This window comes from Serinus canaria, chromosome 1A (assembly GCF_022539315.1).
Source record: "Serinus canaria isolate serCan28SL12 chromosome 1A, serCan2020, whole genome shotgun sequence".
Classification (NCBI taxonomy): Eukaryota; Metazoa; Chordata; class Aves; order Passeriformes; family Fringillidae; genus Serinus; species Serinus canaria.
Window position 1 is genome coordinate 61,958,988 of NC_066314.1, and position 13,609 is coordinate 61,972,596.

Consider the following 13,609-nt stretch of genomic DNA (forward strand, 5'->3'; position numbering starts at 1 on the left):
TCTTGATATGCCACTTGAAGTGCACTCACTCTCTAGCCATCCAAACATACTCTGGCTTACTGTTGTACAACACAATGAGGAAAGGCCCAAGATGACACAAGTAACATGGAAGTATTTAGTCCACTAAGCAAACTATGAGAAAACCCACATCACTCTGCACAATGAAACATACATAAGTTAACAACAGTATGTTTCTTTAGTTCTACTGTTAAAATAAGTTGAGCTAAGATTTGTTAGCACACACATGCAATCTTGGGTTATGTGTGTATGTACCCCTCCTCCTATGGCTTTTGAACAGGAAGCAGCCCTTTTCACAGGACTGCCACAACATACCTGTATTTGTTTTTGTCCTTGTAAGCCTTACGAATCCTGTCAGTCACAGGTTTGCAATTAGTCACTAGGTTTTTGGTTACTGGAGGCTGGAAGAAAACACTGTTTAGATTATGGGTTACTGAAGATTACACAGTGTTATAAAGGTGTACTTTGTAAGAAAACTTGTATTACAGCTAGAGTGGCCTGCATACTTTACTCTCCTGGAATCAAAAGTAATTGTTTTTTTATCATCTGTGGAGGGAAAAAACAAAACATTGCTGGTGCATAACACCACAATTTCCTATTTTACAAATTACTTTTTAGCAAAAACTTTGCAACTTCATTCTCAGTAAAGCACTCAAAAATTCTAACTAACTTGACAGCTGTTGGATATTTCTCTTACAAAGGCCACCAGTAAAAGTGGCCAGGCAACCTCTGTACAACAGATATTTTTGGATTTTAGAGTGTTTTTGAATACATGTGTTATAATTCAGATAAAGACTTATCAGGAAGTTCTAGTCAGAGAGGTATTTGGCTTACTGTCTTTCTGGTCTGCAATAGTAAATTTTCTTAACAAGGATGACTTTAAATCCCAATTATAATACCATCCTAAATCTCAGCTTTTTCTCTGCTTTTAAAGAATATTAAGGGTTAGTAAGTTAAGAAGCAGCCAGTTAAATTTTCATTTTGTAACACTTAATGTACATACAAAGTAGTAATTTCTGTAAATACTTTCCTTCTAGAAATCAAACCATCTTTTACAGTAAAGTAAATACATATTCAGGAAAAAAAATAAGCATTTTTAAAGATCAATGTTTCTTACCAGATTTGGATCATAATATGCTTCCTGAGTTGGAGGAATAACATGGATCTGGGTGATGTTGGCAGGGAGAGCCTTAGAGCAATTTATTAGCATTTGTTCTAGACCTGTCAAATCCTAGCAGAAAGGAAGGAGAAAAAAAAACCCATTTAAAATCCTACTGATTTTCTCACTGACATAGTTCCAAAAACACAGGGTGCACAAATGTATTTAATGTTAACTACATAATTTTCCATGCTCCTGTCCACAGAAGAATACTTAATATTCAACAGACCTCATCCATTTCAGTAACTGCTAAGACAGTGGTACTCCTATAAAGTAAAGCAACTGCTCAGTACAGAGTATAATTGAGACCAGATAAGGTATGACTTAATGTCATTTTCAATTAAAATTAAAAGCACACCTTTACTAATAATTTCAGGACAGTACAGAGTTCCCAAATCAACACTGGCACATTAAATCCCAAATCAGGCAAACAAACAGAAGTGTTAACTGCAAAGACAGGAAGATTTTCTGATTAAGGTACAGGCCAGGAAAGCACAAAAGCAGGGCTGTGTTCCCACTACACCCACGATTTTGAGCCCTGTGTCACAAATTTTTTCATTGGTTTGTATGTTTCCTCTCTGTAAATCAAAACCAGCACACTTTGCTCTCTACCTGTATGTTTAAGAATGCAAATCCTACAAAAATCATGTCTCTGTTTATGAGGTTGCTAGAAAAACAGAAGCATGAGTTTTACTAGTAAGACTTCCTTGCTATCCTTTTTCTCAGTTCTTTCTTCAGACCACAAGTTCCTCAGGGCAAGAATTATCTTTTACTATCTGCAGAAACTACAGTAAGCACAGCAGGATCCAACTATTGGCAGTGAACTTTTTTTGGACAAACTCACACTGTTTTCTTGAACTCAGACAGCAGTGAGCCATTTTTCTGAAGCTGCTAGAACTCAGTTTAATCACAGACTCCACAGAAAAAACAACCAGACAATGATAATTAGAACACAATGCTATATTGTCCAGGTAATATTTAAAAATTGCCAAATGTTACTGATGCTACAAGCAAGGATAAAAGTTGACTCGTTTTATTGTAACCATGTTAGACTTTAAAACTGAAGTTGTTCTAAAGGTAATCAGTAAGGAAAGAGTACCTGCAAACTTAATGGTAGTTCATGGATCCTCGTGGCCAGTGTGCGAATCTCTCGGTCAGACAAGATGCCTGACTGGTCTGTATCGACCTCATCAAAGATCTGAGAAATGTTCAGTGGCTGAACTGCACTCATAAGATAGTAGAAATATGAAAAAGCAAACTGCATATCTTCAGAGTGACGCACTTTGTGAAATGATGTCTTGTCAAACTCCTCAGGAAACCTAGATAAGAATAAAAACTCATTAAGCACCCTAATTTCTTGAAGAAAACATTCCTTACCTAAAAATAAATTCTTATCCAGAATTTCAAAAGTGCCTCAAAAATCTAATTGTATCCCAACTATCATGTTGTAATAAATTTCTTATTTCCAAAATATAATTTTTATGAGTAGCCATTAAAACACTAGAAATGGCTAGAGCAAAGCAACAGAAAGGTAGAATTTCCCACAGTTTTACATTATTCCAAGCAAAACCACACTCACATATCCTGGAGCTCTTGCATAACAGTACGGTCAATCATGTGAGGCATATGAGCAGGGACTTTACGAGATGTAAATCCAAACTTGCTGTTTAACAACTTATTTACATAACGAAGGGAGTCAGCAAACGTATCTTTCAGCTGCCTTCCAAAATGTTTACCTTCAGTAAAGTATGACATTTGTTTGAGTAATGACTCTTCTTCCTAAAGAGGAGGACAGGCATAAATCTAGGTTACATTACTGAAAAAGTCAGAAAACACTAGACACACAGAAAAAATGACATTTCAGCCAGCTGCCAAATCTTTCAGTATCTGAAACTGAGAAGAAATTTTTTTTTTTTCATATTTGTTACATCTTCCTTTAAAAAGAAATAAAAAAAACTTTTCCTTAAAGCTTTCATACTTTGAGGTAAACTACTCTATAAAAGGTTTCCTTAATATTTGTGTTCTGACACCTCACAAACACTTAGGGCCCTATTTGCACCAGATTTATTTGTAATACTGCCTTTTTTTGCAGATTATTCATTTATATTTGATAGACTGAAATCCTATGAATATAAAGATTCTTCATGCAGAATTCAATCAGATGAACAGAGACAGTCTTTTTAAAACATAGCCCTTTTCTATGTGAAATAGGGCAAAGCAGCTGCTACCAACTGAAGCACAGTATCTTCTCTTCTAGAGCTTTTCAAAACTGCCAAAAAGCTTTGGATGGAAGCAGAGGAAATTTCCTATACATTTTCTTGACACAATCTAGATAAGCCGTTTCTTTGCAGACTTTCAACTTAACTTTTAGAATTCAATTATTTATCATTTTCTACATTTTTTAAACATAAACTGAATCCATAATTGCATAAATTCAATCAAAACAAAACTTAACCTTTCTGTTATAGTGCTATGTGCAATAGCCCTGTGATAACATACAACAAACAAAAAATGAATTTGACCAAGAAAGGTAGTAGAAAGAGAACAAAAATAGTTATTTGGCTTTTATCACCTAGCTCAGAGAGGCCCAGATCATAAACAAGTCACATTTTATGTGAAAAGTCACTTTCAAAAAAAAAAAAAAAAAAAAAACCCAGCATTTTCCTCAAAGGCAAAGCACATTTCAAATGCATAAATCATATTAACAATATTCCAATAAATGCAGAAAGATGTAACTATTCCAGTAAGGAATAACATTAGGATACTCACATCAAGAAGATCTTGGAAATACTTCTTTTTCTCCCATGGCAAAAAGCCTTGGTAACTTCCAGCATAAGATTGTAATTTTCTTCCCACTGGTCCCTCCTTCATATTTGCATCCACCTGCTTATGCTCCTTTATTTCTTCAATCCACTGTGTGTCTACTCCAGTATCAAAATTCCCAGTATGCTTTGATTTCTGTGTTTCCCTTAATATGAGTGCATTCAATACTTTTTCTCGAGTTTGATTTTTTTTCCCCATGCTCTGGGAGGGAAGTGTGGCTTTAGGCTGTACTTTATAAATATGTTCATTTGTGCTCATTGTCACAACAGTCCCCTTTGCTCCCATAAGCCTCAAAGGAACTTCTTCCTTTGCTTTTAATCTTTTTATTTTGCCATCATTTACATCTTTATAAGGCTTCTCCCAGGTGCTCTGGTTCTTCTGATCTTCTGAATGATTATGCATGCCCTTTTTTCCCAGGCCTACAATACTCTTTGCTGTGCTTAGAAAGTGGAAAGGTTTCAGGAGAGCAGCCTTGGATAGGTTATATCCTTTCTGAGTTATATCACCATTTAGTAGTTTTAAGTCCAGTTTCTGCAGAGCTAGTTGGACATCTTCAGGAAGAAGAGACACGTTTACTGATGGGATTATCAGCTCTTCAGGTACACTCTCTTTTGTGCTATTTTTACGTCTCCTGACTCTTGGAAAGCGTTTTTCCTCTGGAATATCCTCAAATATCATTTCAGCTTCTGGTACTGAAGTTACACTTTTAAAATCAGAGTCAGATTTTTGCATGGACGTTGTGTTTTGTTTTGGTTCCTCCCTAGTATCAACTTCAACAGCTATTTGCATTTTAAACTCTTCATCATTTTTATTTAGGAATGTAAGGTTAAAATAGATCACAGTTGTGTTCATGCCACTATGCATGATTAGGTGGATAGTTTTCCATTTGTTAGCAACTGAAGCATGTCGGATAATTGGATTATCACTGTATGAACCCTCAATTCCTTTCTTGGCTATTTCACTGAAGCTGAAGTAGGGCAGACATTCACCTTTGGGAACAACATAGTAGGTCTGATTAAGGTGAAGCATCACCTTGTACATCTCTTCAAAGTGATCTAGAAAAAAAAAACAACCCAAACATGAAACAAAACAAATTTCTGTCAATTTTCAGCATAACATTTATCTTTCACTCTTCTTTAATAGCAATATGACCAGCTACAGTGACTGTATTAACAGGGAGACAGTTTTGTGAAAGAAAACTTAATCTAGCTTCCAGCTTTTTGCTCACTTATCTTCAGTAATGGATGACTAGAACATACTTAGATATGTGATGCTACCAGACACTCCCATGCTAATTCTAAAAGCCAGTATTTCAATCACCACTCTTTCAATCTCTACTTGAAGAGCCTAAAGTGTCTTATTATCACATCACTTAAAATTATGTATAAGTCATAAGCATGTTGCCCCTATTACATTTTTGCCACATTTTAGGAGAGTAATGTTACAACAGCTGGAGTTCACTGCTACAGTGCTGCATCTTGATTTGAAATTTTCAAAATCAGATAGGCTGAAAGGAACTTCTCCCTCCCACAGCAGAACACAGATTATCTGTCACCTCCCAGATGAACAAAACCTCAATGCTAGCGACAGAATCACCAGAAACACATTTATCCCAGCTGAAATGCAGGGGAGTCTCTGCTCTTCCAAACAGGAAAAATCTTCTCCTGCATATACCAGACAGCACTTTAAATCACTATTCACTCCTTGCTATCCTTGCTATTCATATCCAAATGAACTTCAGAGAAGTTTACTTGTGACTGAAAGCAGCCTTTGGCAAGAGCCCAGAGCCAGGCTTAAACTCACACTGTCAGCATAAGAGAGAGGCTCTTGAAACTTCTGAACTGCTACTGGGATCATCAATTCAACTGTTCTTAGTCAGGTAAAGATGTTTGTACAGGACATCTTAGCCCAGTCTGAGAGTAATGATGAACCAGGAAAGGTCAGGCAATTCAAGAGAATCCCCACAGGAAGTCCATCAGCAATGCTTTTTACATACCCTGGCCACAGTCACCAGCATCAAATCCACATGAGAGGACATTGCAGGCCTGGTCACAGAATTTGTCTGCTAGCCAGGAATTAGCACAGCCTTGGTTACAGTATGAAACGCCACTTATTCCTGCTCCAAACTGCCATGGTGGGCCATTCCCAATACCTCCAACTGCTCCTCCACCAGCAACATAGCGATTACCCCCACTGTTACCTAGAGAAAAGAGAAAAAAACAAACCCACCTGAAGTAAGAATTTCAAATAACCGAAGAAAGGCACATTAAGGCCACCATGTTAAAGTTAGACTGAAGACTAAACAATCATCAATGAAATTAAAAAGGGGCGAATCCTAACTAGACTTCTGAGAGTTTGTGCATACTATAGATTTTACATTCAGTGTAGAAGCTTAGGAATCAAGTGAAAAGGTTATCCAATGTGCCAATATATCTTAACTTCAAAAATGCAGGCAGAAAATTGATTTATTACTCCTTGTGCTTGCAGTCTTGACTTTGCAGTCTCCTAGAAAGGCATCACTTCCTCAATCCTGAAGTACCACTTCGTTTTATTACACTGCAGTCCTGAAAATTTGATCTAGGAACTAATAGTGCAGTTTCACAATCCATTATATGGATTACGAGTCCAAGTATATAACACTGTATATTAATATATAATAATTTAAATTTCAAAACCCCTCCACTCAGCTAGTCAAATTTAATACCTAAAGAAAGATTATCCTATGCCCTATTATTTCCTGTCATTTTTCATAAAATTTTGTAGTTTGCAAGAAATAAGGTTTTAATCTGTAAGTCAACTTTTTTTATTACTAAAGGAGGCAAACACTGCAGTTATATGAAAAAGACAAATTACAGAATTATTCCTGTCAGGAAAAACAAACAGCTCACTTTTCCTAAATTCAATATTGCTGTCTTACCAATGCAATCACCTCCATCCCAATCGCAAGCTGAGTTATTACAGGCTTTATCACAGTAACCATCTTTAATCCATGAGCCAGGACATCCCTCAGCACAGTTTGGCACAGGCCAAGTCAAGTACACCTGAAACAACAATAAAGTCTGAGACAAGGACTGGCAAATAGAAGTCAACTGAGCTTGTTTCTTTGAATAAGGAGAACTTACAGTAATGTCTCCCTGTGTGCAGTACCTTAAGATTTCACAGAACTTTGCAAGTAGAATTTAAACCCCATTGTCTGTGAAGTAAATGTTATCCCTTTCAAAGGGAAGGAAGAACTGAAGGCCTTATAACAAAGCAGCAACAGGCAGAAATGGAAAGTAGGACTTCCCAAATTTACTTCTGCAAACCATATTCCAATTATTCCAATTAAAATGAATATCTTCTCTTTTGTCAGACAGAAAGAGTGAACTTAATCTCTGAAATAGCTCTGCAGTTCACTCATTCTCCTGACTCAAAATGTTTCTTCATTACTAACCAGTCATGAGATAAGCAGCACATGTTGAACATAATCCCTGAAGCATCTCATCCTCTATGACTTAAATAATCCTAAGAATTGGCAGGATAAAAAAAAAGTGTGCATGTGGGTGTTCTTTCAACTGAGGAGGCATTAAAAACCCCACACATTTTCCTTTAGAATTTATTGTTTCAAGATTTCAGCAGCACATCTTCCTACAGTAACACTCGCTGATCAGGTTATCACAAACAACACTGCACCTAAGCTGACTTCATCATCATAACTGGGATGAATAACTATAGAACAATACAAATGCTGAAACAATATGGTTTTGCAGTTATATGCCTCCATCTCAACAACTAAAAGCCTCCTAACATCCCCAGGTACTGAAACAGTTATTTTAATGTAGCTTAAATTAATTTTGTCCAACCCTTCTGTATTTGTGTGCAAGTGTGCACATCTGCCTGCACAAAATGTTTAATTCATTGGTCTCTAGTGCCTTGTGGACCCACTGCTTTAATAGAAAGAACACATAAATCCTCTTTTTTTTTTTCCTCCGTGTCACTCTTGTAGATCAAGCTAATGGATGAAAACCCTGCTGGCAGTCAGAGTGTTTATGCTTAACTATTGCTAATGCTTCCTCAGCCTGCTTTCCTTGTTTAAACCTCAGTTAGTGATAATGGGTTTGCTGAAAGACTAAAATTACTTAATTACTTTACACTCATAAACCTGGAACAATATCTATTATTTTAGCAAACAATTATATATATATATATATATATATATATACACGATTATATACAAATTGAGCAAAGATATTATGGGGGTCTGAACAGAGACAATTAACGTTAATTTTCTAATTCAATATTCAATATTAGAACCAGCTCAAAGGTCATTTGACCTCAGTGTTCCCACAGAAAAGATAATTCTTGTTTGTTTTGAGTATTTCCCACCAAAAAAACAAAATTGCAAGGAAGGAAGGCTGACAACTGGCAAACAGCACATAGTCTTACCAGTGCTCCAACAGGAAGTAAGAGAATTAGAGAATAACACTGAAACTAAAGTGAATCCTGACAGAGGACCATATAACCACCCAAACATAGACATGAACATGAAAAAGTAATCCTATAAGCACAGTATACAAATGAATACAGAAAAGAGCCTTCCACACCCTGAACCTTAACCAACAGTTCTCTAGTTAAGAACAATGAACCTTTAGAAATAAAAGGGGGAGTTAGTGCTCTCCCTTTCAAAGTAGCATTCATTTGACTTTTATCACTGGAGTAGAAAAATTCTACTTCTGCTAAAATATCTTGTCATAACGGCTTACCTTTTGACCTTTAGAGTGACTGTAAAAATCATCAGGCCAAACATCCTTCCCAAACATAACATCATCATTGAGATAAATAAACTTCTGAGAAAGGCCACTGATACGATGAATATGACTTTCAATAGCTGGTGAACTGAAGGTAGGCAAGTGACTCACATTCTGAAATATTTCCTAAAACAAGAAAATCCTCAACAACCAGAAACTGTTTCAGCCAGGCACACAAATACTTGATACTTATCTACTAAAAAAAAATATTGAGAATGAGGATAGATACAAAAGAAAAAAGATATTAAAGCAAAGAAAAAAAGACTTGAATATCTCATTTTTTTCCCCACAAAGCCATTTTCAGTTCTTCTGCTTAACTAAGAAACTGCACCTGATTGCTCACAAAGTCACAAACTTTCACACACTCCTCTTTCAGTGTGTACTGGACCAGGCTCAGAGTACACACTTATAATTCCCATTAATTTCAGGCTGCACAAAATTTCTAGCAAACTGAACCTGTCACAGCATTCAAAAAATCAGGATTGCTCCATCTTTTTTAAGTAACTTCACCAGCAGACAGCAGAACAAGTTGAGTAAGTATCTCTTTGGGACTTTGGTTGTGCAGAATTCCTATGGCATGTCCAGATACCTAAATTACTCCTCAATTTGTAATATGCTCCTAGAGAATTTTGTCTCACTTATTCAGGAAGCTTGAAGGATTCCTTTTCTCTTTTTAAATAACATTTTGAGAATGCATAGCTACTTTTTTTTGTAGCCATCTTCCTAGTTCCAGTAATTGTAATCCATCCTGACTCAACACAAGCTTATTAGGTTATTACTGGTTCTGAGAGACTGTTTATAGATTCAGATTACATTTTCTTCTCCCCAGGTTTTTATAAATAGACCCTGTAAGGAAATTAGACATGGGTATATGTTAGCTGAAGCTTCAATATAAGGAAGAGCGCACTAAATACAGGGTTGATATATATTCAGCTATCTGTTCAGCCCAAATATAAGGACATACATGATAAAACCGTGGGTGAGAGAGGGAAGAGGCTGTCACTTCTTCCAAATAAATGCAGCCCTTTGCTGCAAGAGGACAACTGCATTTCAAACCAAACAGGATATCTCTGCTGGCCCTTTCACGTGGTAGTGTTGTTGAATTTTACCTGATGTGTGACTACAGTTATCCGAGGATTATCCAGGTTAAGCCAGGAAGGAATCTGCCCGTTGGTGACGATGAAGATGTGCCGTACCCAAGGCGCGTGTCTCTCTATCGATCGCAAGGAGTACCGCAGCTCTTCGTTGTCCTCGAAGCGGCTGGCAGAAACATCTTCATCCTGCTTGGACTACAAAAAGAAAAAATCTTTTCTTAGATTTTAAATAGAACACTAAAGTTCTGATCCAGCTAGGTAAGGACAGTGTGCTTTGGCATATGGGTGCATAAGCACTTCAGGACTTAGGAATTCATAAATAAAAAGCACCTTGATAATCATTATTCTTATAAAGAATCATATTCTTCCAAATTATCAAGGTGAACAATACAGTGTTCTGGCATCATTGGCTGAGCACCTGGTATCATTAGGATGTCTGCTAACCATGCTGAAAGAAGTTCTTGAAGAATGAAGCAGAAAAAAAACCCCTCCTGCATTTCAAACCAGTAAGATCACCTTTTAGAAATCCAGTTTCAAGTACATTGCATCATGAGCTGTATATAAATGTCACCTAATATAGATATACTGGAAGTGCCATGATACAGCTGCTCTTCAATTATCCCCTGCTCTATTATTTTAAAGAATTTAAGCAGGAGAAAATTAACAGAACTTAGACTAATATTCATTATCAAATAGCTAAATGTTTCCATATATTTTTATTAAATAGAAAACGGTTCAGTTAGAAACTTATCAGTTAAGTAACAAAATTAGGTTTAGGACACTGGAGTACGTTTCTTTTCACTTTTATGAAAACTTAATGGCCTCTCCTAAAACCAACAAGTAAGGCTGCCTAAAAGGAACTTTTCTAAAGCCCAAATGAAACCGAAAACTCAATAGTTGAATGTTTAATAATTACCATTTTCTCTGAAGATTCTACACACTGTATGTAAGTTTTCTAAAATGTACAGTAATGCAGCTTTCACATTCACAAAAGAGTAATGACTGAAAACATTTTAGCAGCACCAGCAGCCATTGGCTAGGTACCCATTCACAAAATTAACCCTAATTTCAACATGGGGAAATATAAAGTTTGAGCTCAGGGTTGGTATTAACCAGGAAGAATTCCCCAAAAGCCCAGGTCGCAGGATACAAAGACAACGGCAAGCTTTTCAGGAGTGGGCCCACTAACCATGCCAATTGACATTTACTGTTAAAAAATCCAGCAGGAGGAAAAACCCAAAGATTACAGAATATCTTATCTTGAAACAGACACCTTGTTTTAATTTCCTGTTCTTAAACCAAACATCCTTCATTGTATCAAAAGCATTTAAAGTAAACCTCCTTTCCTTACAGACATCTGTATTTCAGGACTTCAACATTTTTGAAAGAGATGCCATTAGCACTTGCTCAGCATAAATGATGCTGCAAAGCAAAAAATGTTTAAGAAATATATTGGGAATGAGACAATCATGTTTGTTAAAAAACCCTCCAACTCCCCACACAAGAAGCCTGCTTATCTGCCAGTCAGGATTAGGACTTTACTACACACAGCTTTATCAGAATATGTGCAGACGGCAACATTTTTCACTTAGTAGGGAACATGAAATTTAAGTATCACACTGTTTGATTCTTCTTTCCCATTGATTTGAGAACTGGACAGTGTTCTTGTGATGTCTTCTTACAAGCTAATAAATATTTGATTCTTAATATTTCCAAGCTTCTGGAAAAAATCCCATGTTCCTTGTCATTGACTAGTTAGCCTCTATTTGCAGTTTTGAAATGTTGTAGCATTTACCTGCTGTAAGAGATTCTACCCACCTGACTGACAGAGCTGAGGTCCCACAGCAAATAAGCAGGATTAAGCGTCAATTCTTTCCCATCTATAGTCATGTTCTTCTTTGCTTGCTTGCTCAGTTCTTGGAAACCCTTGGGGTTATTCAGTTGCAAGAGAGCCACACTGGCTTCTGAATAGAGCTGCAACTATACAAGCAGAGAAAATAACTCCAGCAGCACTCTTCCATCTTTTTGTTGTATCATTTTTACTAGAGTTACTTAGAAGAATGACTGGTAAGCACTGTTTTTAAAGAGCTACAATTTCATAAAAACACAAAGAAGTAGTAAAATGGGAACTACAAAACATTTAAAGATACAAGACAATGCTTAATTTTCACTTTGCAAAGTAAATGTCTCTTCACACAATGATCCAGCAATGGTAAACCTTTTCATGCTTTAAATATTTTGGGAGTAATTGAATAGTAAGTCCCAATCCATATTAAGTCCCATTCTCTGTCACTCCAATAACAAAATTCATGTTTTATTAACACTTTATTATGTGACAGAAAGAATTGTCCTTTTCCCCCCCCACACACCTTGAACAAGGAATGGTCTTCCCAGAAAATTAGGGCACTGATGTATTGTCACTGTCAGAAACATGAAACATTCAGAATGGTTTACAGTTAGTTCAACCTACAGCTCCGAAATCTGAGATACAAAGGGCTCCAGAGCTAATCCATGTGGGTCTCCAAGCCCTTAGTGCTGGTTGCCAATATGCTGCTAAGGTCATTTCTTAGTTGTGGACTGTTTGATCTGTTGGCTGTTTTTATCTCCTGCCACCAGTAAGTCTGTATATCAGATCTCATAATGCACAGGATCAGGGCTTGCACTATGCACCCTAACAGCAAGTATAGTTTACAGATCACAGGGCATCAAAGCAGCTCCCCAGGAATATGGCAGAACCCAATAAATGCTGTGTTTACCAGACAAAGTAAGATGAGCAGTCCCAATCAAGCTAAAAGCAGGACTGCACTTGCATTTTCCAAGTATATACATTCAACAGTTTAATTAAGAATAAACATGGTTAATCATTAATATTTATTTGATGCAATGCTTCAGGCAACATAAGACAACCACGCCTATCAAATTTTAGTGTAAATGCAATTCATAAGCTAACAAATTTGAATAATCATGTTCAAAAAAAGCAAAAATATCACAGTTCTCAATGTAGGAACTCCAAGTGGCTTTACTTTTTATTAAATCTGATCCTTTCTGCCCATTTTAAAACAACACTTGCCCTAGAGTTAGCAGCCCTTCCCTTAGCAAGACCAGCTGTTCCACTTGTGACATTTTAAAGCTGTTGATGCTTTGACTCATATGCTATTTGAGATCTTTCAATCTGACTTATGAGGCCTGTCATTAGAAAAATCTGATAAATCTCAGACCTTCCAGGGAATCTGAACTTATGGGTGGAAAGGATGGCTTCAGTAGCTGAATGGCTGAGGTACAGTTACGGACTGCAGGCAGCAACCTCCAAAAATATCGGCATTGAAATGCTGCAGATTGCAAAGCTGCCAGCACTGGGCCTGTGCTTTATTTAGCAATATAACAGTGGCCCACAGTCCCTCAGAATCTCTCTCATAAATCATACATACAACAACCCAAAAATATTACCATGTTAGAGCTTTGAAAGCATGTGAGAACATTTAGTTTCGCTTTAACTTGCTCCCAAACTTGGCAAAATAAGTACCTGTACTACAAACTCCTACTTAATTTTTATTACAAACACTTACCCCCCACTAACCGAGCATATATGCTGTAGTTCTTAATTTGTAATATTCCAGGCACATACAGGAAGCAGTGGAAAAACATGTTCCATTTCTCAGCATCAGAGTTTAGCAAACCCCTGCACTGAACAGATCATTTTTATTAAATCAAAGTGGGTTTTTTTCCAG

At 36.7% G+C, this 13,609-nt stretch overlaps 1 protein-coding gene across 5 annotated transcripts in view; it reads right to left on the bottom strand.

Moving 5' to 3' along the window:
* The window catches only part of GNPTAB (N-acetylglucosamine-1-phosphate transferase subunits alpha and beta), a 40,235-nt gene that overhangs the window by 7,560 nt on the left and 19,066 nt on the right, over nt 1-13,609 (bottom strand). For 3 of the 5 annotated variants that reach the window (XM_050983668.1, XM_030238140.2, XM_030238141.2), the window contains exons 8-17: nt 11,700-11,861; nt 9,897-10,076; nt 8,743-8,913; nt 6,918-7,041; nt 5,997-6,200; nt 3,947-5,055; nt 2,757-2,956; nt 2,277-2,496; nt 1,136-1,249; nt 334-419 (exon numbers count right to left, since the gene is read on the bottom strand). In XM_050983668.1, the coding sequence (XP_050839625.1) occupies nt 334-419; nt 1,136-1,249; nt 2,277-2,496; nt 2,757-2,956; nt 3,947-5,055; nt 5,997-6,200; nt 6,918-7,041; nt 8,743-8,913; nt 9,897-10,076; nt 11,700-11,861 (2,570 nt within the window). Of the gene's footprint in view, nt 1-333; nt 433-1,135; nt 1,250-2,276; nt 2,497-2,756; nt 2,957-3,946; nt 5,056-5,996; nt 6,201-6,917; nt 7,042-8,742; nt 8,914-9,896; nt 10,077-11,699; nt 11,862-13,609 lie in introns of all 5 variants that reach the window. The other 2 variants (XR_007779502.1, XR_007779501.1) reach the window with 1 other exon arrangement.